This window comes from Cylas formicarius, unplaced genomic scaffold, assembly GCF_029955315.1.
Source record: "Cylas formicarius isolate icCylForm1 unplaced genomic scaffold, icCylForm1.1 PGA_scaffold_7__23_contigs__length_41026272, whole genome shotgun sequence".
Classification (NCBI taxonomy): domain Eukaryota; kingdom Metazoa; phylum Arthropoda; class Insecta; order Coleoptera; family Brentidae; genus Cylas; species Cylas formicarius.
Genome location: NW_026844352.1, coordinates 11,977,235 through 11,984,435, shown reverse-complemented (window position 1 = coordinate 11,984,435; position 7,201 = coordinate 11,977,235). Strand labels below are relative to the sequence as shown.

Sequence of the window (7,201 nt, the reverse complement as noted above, 5' to 3'; positions counted from 1 at the left end):
GTGATCACGATTTATTTTCGCAGAAACCTCAAAAGCGCATCGATATTATTACAAATGTTTGCGGTATTGTGTCACAACAATAGGACTTGGAGTCGTTCACGTCGAAGTAACCAGGCCCTCGTCTCTACAGATGTTCGTAACACCGCGCTGGTCCACATTGGGGGTTAACTACCCTTCTCCACTCCAGCGCAGCTGCCAAATCCGGCTATTTATTAAACATACGTGTTAATCTGGACCCCGCAAATTCCCGCTGCGGCATTGGTGTAGACAGTGTTTATTTATAAAGGGTGTCGCCGACTTTTGAACATTTCTTTTTCATTATTGGTTCCTGCCCATAACCATGTACAAATTATCTTTTGGCACTTACACAAATATGTAATAACATCACAAAAAAATCTAAGCTGAATATGCCAGCAAAAATTCGTTGATTCTATACGGTTCAACATTGATCATCATAATTTTCATTTTCATGTTGAATAATTTTAATACATTTCATGGAAAGCTTGAGTTTATCAAAAAGTTTTATGCACAAATAGTACAGTGTTTCCCTGTAGCGTTAATCAAAGAAATAACCATGTACATAACATGTCATCAGCTGTGTTTTTATTTTTGTAAATAAATAGTGGACGCTTAAGAATGTACAACCAAAAAGCAATTATTATTTTCAACCTTTGAAGGACTACTCTATAAGTGTCTACGTACATTTTGAACGAAAAAAACTCTCGGAATATCAAAATATCCTCCCCAGGGCACTATTCAATATTTCGATTACAATTCAAAATTCACAAAATGCAGTATCGTAATAGATCTTAGATTTAAATATTCAAAAACCACTTTGTTACTATATCCGTTACTGTAAGGTTTTTGTTGCAGATTATTAATAGAATTCCATGACAAAAATCAATCACTTGATATTGCTAGAAACCTAGTTTCCTTAGGCAACTAGATTTTTCTATACTAAAACGTGCGCTTTGCGTTGCCTAAAACTTGTCATAAATTTGTGTCACCACCATACATTTAATTTCAAAATTTTTGTGGATCACGATAGTATTGAAATTGTGTATATAAATAGTGAATAAGAACGTCCTGTCCTATGTTAATTTTGTTTTCTTTGGTTTCGGATTTTTTAAGCCCACCATCTTTCTGAATCACTACAAGTTGCTATGCTGCCATGTCCTCTTAGACGTTACGTTAGAATGTTATATACCTATATTTGTTTTAATTTTAGCTACGTCGACCCTAATAACTGCAGTAAAAAAAGGATACATATAACAATACAGCGATAATACATTTTTATTATAAACAAATAATCATCTAAAATAAAAAATATATTACCATAAACCGTCTTCTTAGATGGAATCTACACATTGGAAATGTAGTTTGTAGCAAAGTTAGAAGGTCACTCAGTAGGTTATTATATGGAGTCCCTGAGAACAACTTAACACTGCTATTCAAAAAAACCATAACCATAATTATGTCAAAATTTGTAACGATAATATAAAGCAGCGGTCGCCAACCTGTCGGTCGCGGATTTAACACAGCTCTCACAATGATTTTAATTTTAAAAATACAAACTGCAAAAATCGGAGAAGCTTCAAAATTCCACAAAAAAATCTAATTATCATAATATTCCTTATGGGTAGCTCATTGTTTATTCCAAAATTAACAAAGTAGCTAAACACATTGAAGAGGTTGACGACCACTGATATAGTGGTAATCACTATCCTTGTAGTTTCATAATACTGATTTGAAGTATTTGAGTCTATTCAATAAAATCCTTCGCTTTTCTATGGTATCAAACCTAGTAGGTATACGTTAAAAAAGGCTTTATAAATTATTGTTTCAATATTGTATGCGAGAAATTAGGGTAATAACATATATTTCACAGGAGTAGTAAATCATTACACAATGTTTTATTATTTTTGTGGTTTTTATTAAAATATTGTATATACCCGTATAATAGTTAATGGGGTAAATTTTGTTACAGCGGATTCGGATTATTGCATAATAATTAACCTAAATAAGTGTTCATATAGTATTATTAACTATTACTATTGTTATATTCAAATATTTATTACAATTTTGGATTGCAGATAGTTTTGCAACTTTTTTTTTACCGCGTAGTTAATATTTACTGTACTAGTAAAATTCAAAAGTAAACAAAAATATTTTTCGCAAAAATAAAAATGAATTCGTTTCTCCGTTGTTCGCATCGGCGCCTATGCGAAATGTGCCCTCCTGTAAGGGTCGGAACTACGCATATAGGGTGATTTGTAGTGAATTGTTAACACTAACATCTCCATTATTGTGCTACAAACCGCTTTCGGTATTTGATTGAGCGCGTCCAGAGATTAAGGGGGAGAAAATATGTATTTGTTGTGTTTGGCGTTTTTATTTGCAAAATATATTGATCGGCAAAAATCGGAGGTTTTCCTCACAGCCGTTTATCTACTATGCCTTTTATTTATGTGATGGGAACTTTTTTGTCGTCAATTTGATCGATCGGCCGTTGTAACGTAGCGACCGATTAACGTATTTTAAGTTTTGAAAAAAATCCCACATTTAATGGATTATAAATTAGAAACTTATAGTTTTGAAGAAAATAAATTGCGGTCTAGCTTTTACCAAGTATACTTTCTTATCGAGGCACAACGCTAGATACAGGGCGTACCAATCGATCTTACTAAATGTAACCGGATGTAATTAATCAAACTATAAGAGCCCCAGTTTTGGGCCTAAGAAGTTACTCAGTCAAATTGCATTTAAGACCTCTGTCAAAAAGAAAAGATTTTTTGATAGATAGATATAGATAGTGCTTTCGAGAAAATCAAAATTTGCTGCAAAACAAAAACGAAGAAGCCGTCATATTTTAAATGATGAAAATCAACTTGACATCTCCGTGCATTTTGCAAAGTTTCCTGAGACTTCCAACCGATAGTAATGATCCAAACATGTTTTGAATTGAAGGGATTGAAGACGTACACATTTTTACTTGTGCAAAAGTTATAAGAAGGATGTCATAACAAAACATTAGAGTTTTGTAATGTCTTAATGGATAGCAATTTTGCTAAAAATATTTTTTATAAAATTGTTTCGACAGAATCAGTATTTACTAAAGTAACCACCATATATGGCGCTGGAGTAGAAGGTATCGGTGTGCTGTGTGTCCTCAAATTTTCTTGATTTATACTGAAAAAAATTAATTTCGCTACTAAATCAGTGTTGCTTTCTTCTGAAGCACTGTGGTGGAAGTTGCTGTGTCATTTCTATCGTTAGGGCATACGTGTTTTGTTTACCGTGCGGTTGCTGTACACCTAACCTATACAATGGTACTGTTAAGGAATGATATAGAGGATATTCGGAAGATTGTTGCGGATCAAATTACCGCTACAATTCTTGGTAACGATTTTCAAGACCGACTTATTGGCTCTCTACTTGCCAAACTCGAAGAAAAAATTGAGAGGATTGAGAGCGAAGTGTCCAATTTGCGCAAAGAGGTGAATAGGATGGCGCAGGAAAATAAGAATTTAAAACAACGACTTGATCAGCAGGAACAACATAGCCGCAATCAGAATATTCGTCTTTTCGGTGTCCATTTCGAAAAGGATGAGAATGTTTTGAACACCGTAAAGAAAGTATTTCAACAAAAGATGAACATTACTATTGACAACAATGATATAAAAAACTGCTATAGAGTAGGAGCAAAAAATCTGATCGGAAACAAGCCGCCGGCTATTTTAATTCAGTTTCATAGTGCTGTGCAATGGTGTTAAAACATCGTAAAGCACTTAAAAACTCTGGCATGGTAGTTAAGGAAGGCCTTACCCAATCACGGTTGCACCTATTTAAAGTGGCGGTTAAAAAATTTTCCGAAAAAAGCGTGTAGTGTCTTAACGGCAATATTTACATTAAATGCCGTGGTGAAGCGTACCGTGTTCAGGATGAGGACGACATATACCAAATCACCCACCAAATCAAGGAATAACTGTATGTAGCTACTTTTCACTTCACTTCATAGCTATTTTTTCTGTCCAACTGTACAGAAATTAATTATGAATCAAATTATAACAGCTTACTTTTTTTTCTTCGTTATTAATCTTAGTGATAAGCAATGTTAACCTCACATTTCCCACCTTGTTAGTAAATTCTTTACTACCATGAGATTAGTCAATTATAATATACTTTTCGAAGAATAACTTTTATATCTTGTAATTTAGGTATGTCACATATGCCACATATACGATACAGGCTTTTTTCAGTATTTATATGTTTCTGTATAATACACGAACCTCAAATTAACTTTAGGTTACATGCAGCACCAACTTTATTGGTTTTGGTACCCTCGTACTTTTCACTGTTTGTTTGAATTTGATAACTATTTCCTTCCTTCTTAACTTTCCCTCCCTTAGTTCTCAATGGATCTTAATTTTTGTGCCGCACATGTTAATGTAAGGTCCTTGCTGGCCAATTTTGACTCTTTTCTAAGTCAATTATTGAGTAACAATTATGATATCGTTGGTGTATCTGAAACGTGGCTGGGTGCGGGGGTTGATCAGATGGTAGGCATTCCGAATTATAATTTTCTGCATCACAATCATCTGGACAGGCGCGGAGGCGGTGTGGGAGTGTACGTTAAAAATAATTTAAGGTGTGAAGTTTTGGCCTCTGCTTGTCTTGAGCATATTGAATACATATGGGTTAAAGTACTGTTAAATAATCGAACCTTTATGGTGGGTACTGTTTACAGGCCACCTAATACTAACGTATCACAATTTTTTAATACCCTTGAGGAATCCTTGTTTAATATATACTCAGACTATGATAACTTAATATGCTTTGGTGACTTCAATATCAATATGCTTAATTTAGATACTGATCTTGGAACTAGATTAACTTCTGTGTTTTCTACTTTCAATATAGACCAATATGAACAAGAACCTACCCGCATTGCATTAAATTCTATGTCGCTCTTAGATTTAATATTTACCAACGTAAAAAACGTGTCTGATGTAAGGGTTGTCGACAATAACATCGCTGATCACTTTTTAACATACATAAAATTCAGTCTAGACTTACCAGATAATGAACCTGTAAGTTTTTATTATAGATCATTAAAAACCATTAATCTTCAGGAGTTTAAGAGGGATCTACTAGATTTACCGTTAAATAACTTACTTTATTTTTGTGACATTGAACAAAAGCTAAACCTCCTAAATACTTGCATATTGGAACTATTTAATAAGCACGCGCCGTTAAAACGCTTTAGAAAGAATGAAAACTATAACTATGCGCCTTGGATTACAGAAAACATAAGACTGCTACAAAAGCTGAGAAATAAAGCGCTAAAAAAATTTAAACTGACTAAACAGCACATTACGAGTATTACAAACAATTACGTAATTATACAAATTCGGCCATTAGATCAGAGAAAAAAGCTTATTTAAGAACTAAGTTTTGTCATGGTAATGCCAAAGAGAAATGGAAATAACTAAGGAAACTTAATGTTGTAAAACGTAACAGGGGTACTTTGCCAAATCACTTAGACAATGTCGATCAAATTAATAATTTCTTTATAAACAGTGTGGAAAATAATGATAGCCCCAATCAAGAACTGCTGAATTTTTATTATAATAATAGGTTAAATGACAGAACGGATCACTATGACTTTGTATTGTCCACGGAAGATGAGATTCTCAACATTCTGAAAAATATAACATCTAAAGCTACGGGCCATGATGATATAAATATATCATTAATACTTCTTTGCTGTCCATATATTGCCCCATACATTACGCATATAATAAATGAGTGTATCTTAAATTCGTACTTTCCGTCAACATGGAAGCGGGCACCAGTCATCCCCATACCGAAAATAAACAATCCAAGCGAATTTAGTCACCTGCGGTCAATTAGCATATTGCCTGTTCTATCTAAAGTACTTGAAAGAATTATGAACGATCAAATGGTAAACTTTTTAAATTCTAATCATATTCTACCAGAGAAACAGTCTGGTTTTAGACCGAATCACAGTTGTGAGTGTGCCATGCTGGACATTACTGATGACATTTTTAGAGCGACTGACGATGGAAAGATAACGGTTTTAATATTGTTGGATTTCAATAAGACATTTGATATGATAAATCATTCAATTCTCTTGGCCATTCTCCATTACGTTGGTTTCCCGAAGGTGCTCAAAAGATTCCGTGTTCCTTTTTGTCAGGTCGGACACAACGGGTTGTCTACAATCAGCAGCAGTCATCGTTCCTAGGTGTTCACATGGGTGTTCCACAGGGCAGCATTCTTGGTCCCTTGTTGTACACTATTTTTACTTTTAACTTCATTGGAGCCCTCCACCAATGCAACTGTCATTTTTATGCGGATGACACTCAAATTTACTACTCATTTTTTCCTCAAGAAATAGCTACCGCGGAGGATGTCATCAATTTATCAAATTTTTTTAACATTGCAACAGATCACCTCCTAAAGCTTAACCCTAATAAATCTCCAGTAATACTCTTTGGAAATGATAATCATTTGACCCATGCAAAGTATTACATAATAATTGAACTTAATAACATAAAATTGCCACTCTCTGAGTCATGCAAAAGCTTGGGTCTCACTCTTGATTCGCAGTTGCGGTTCAGAAAACATATTACTAATAAACTAAGGGTTGCCTATGCTAATTTAAAATTAATGTATGGCAATAGACATGTACTTTGTCAGGGAACTCGTAAGTTGCTGTGTGAATCACTTGTTCTGTCACAATTTAATCACTGCAGTGCTGTGTACGGACCGTGCCTGGATGAGTCCGATCGTTACCGTGTCCAGAACTCCTGTATAAGGCTAATTTATGGGGTAAGAAGGAGAGATCATATCTCACATTCTTAAAACAAAATTACGTTTTTATCTTTACAGAAAAATTACTCTTAACATATCAATACACAATTTGAATCTGCGTGGAAGACACCGACTAGTTAAACCCCGTCACCGCAAAGAATTATTTAAAAGATTATATTCCTTTAATATAGCCATTTGCATTAACTCTATTACTAATTTCGATATTAATCAGTCCAATTCAACGTTTAGGAATAATTTGAAAAAGCAGTTGTTACGTACGCACTAATATTAAGCTCTACTACAAAACATGTGCCCCTTTCCTTTCCTTTTCTTCCCCCTCCATTTCTTCTCTTTTCTTTTCTTT

At 34.2% G+C, this 7,201-nt stretch overlaps 1 protein-coding gene across 1 annotated transcript; it reads left to right on the top strand.

Annotated features, from left to right (window-relative positions):
• The first annotated feature begins 4,415 nt into the window (after positions 1-4,415).
• LOC132704477 (uncharacterized) lies at positions 4,416-6,268 on the top strand. Its single transcript, XM_060674488.1, has 3 exons — positions 4,416-5,090; positions 5,133-5,379; positions 5,544-6,268. Exons 1-3 carry the CDS (start codon positions 4,416-4,418, stop codon positions 6,266-6,268), a joined length of 1,647 nt encoding a protein of 548 aa, XP_060530471.1.
• The last annotated feature ends 933 nt before the right edge of the window (positions 6,269-7,201 follow it).

Coding starts and splice junctions, on each gene's coding strand:
- LOC132704477 (XM_060674488.1), top strand. CDS start 4,416: ATGGATCTTAATTTTTGTGCCGCACATGTTAATGTAAGGTCCTTGCTG. Junction 5,091..5,132: donor ACTTACCAGATAATGAACCT/GTAAGTTTTTAT, acceptor ATTAATCTTCAG/GAGTTTAAGAGGGATCTACT. Junction 5,380..5,543: donor GACTAAACAGCACATTACGA/GTATTACAAACA, acceptor CAAATCACTTAG/ACAATGTCGATCAAATTAAT.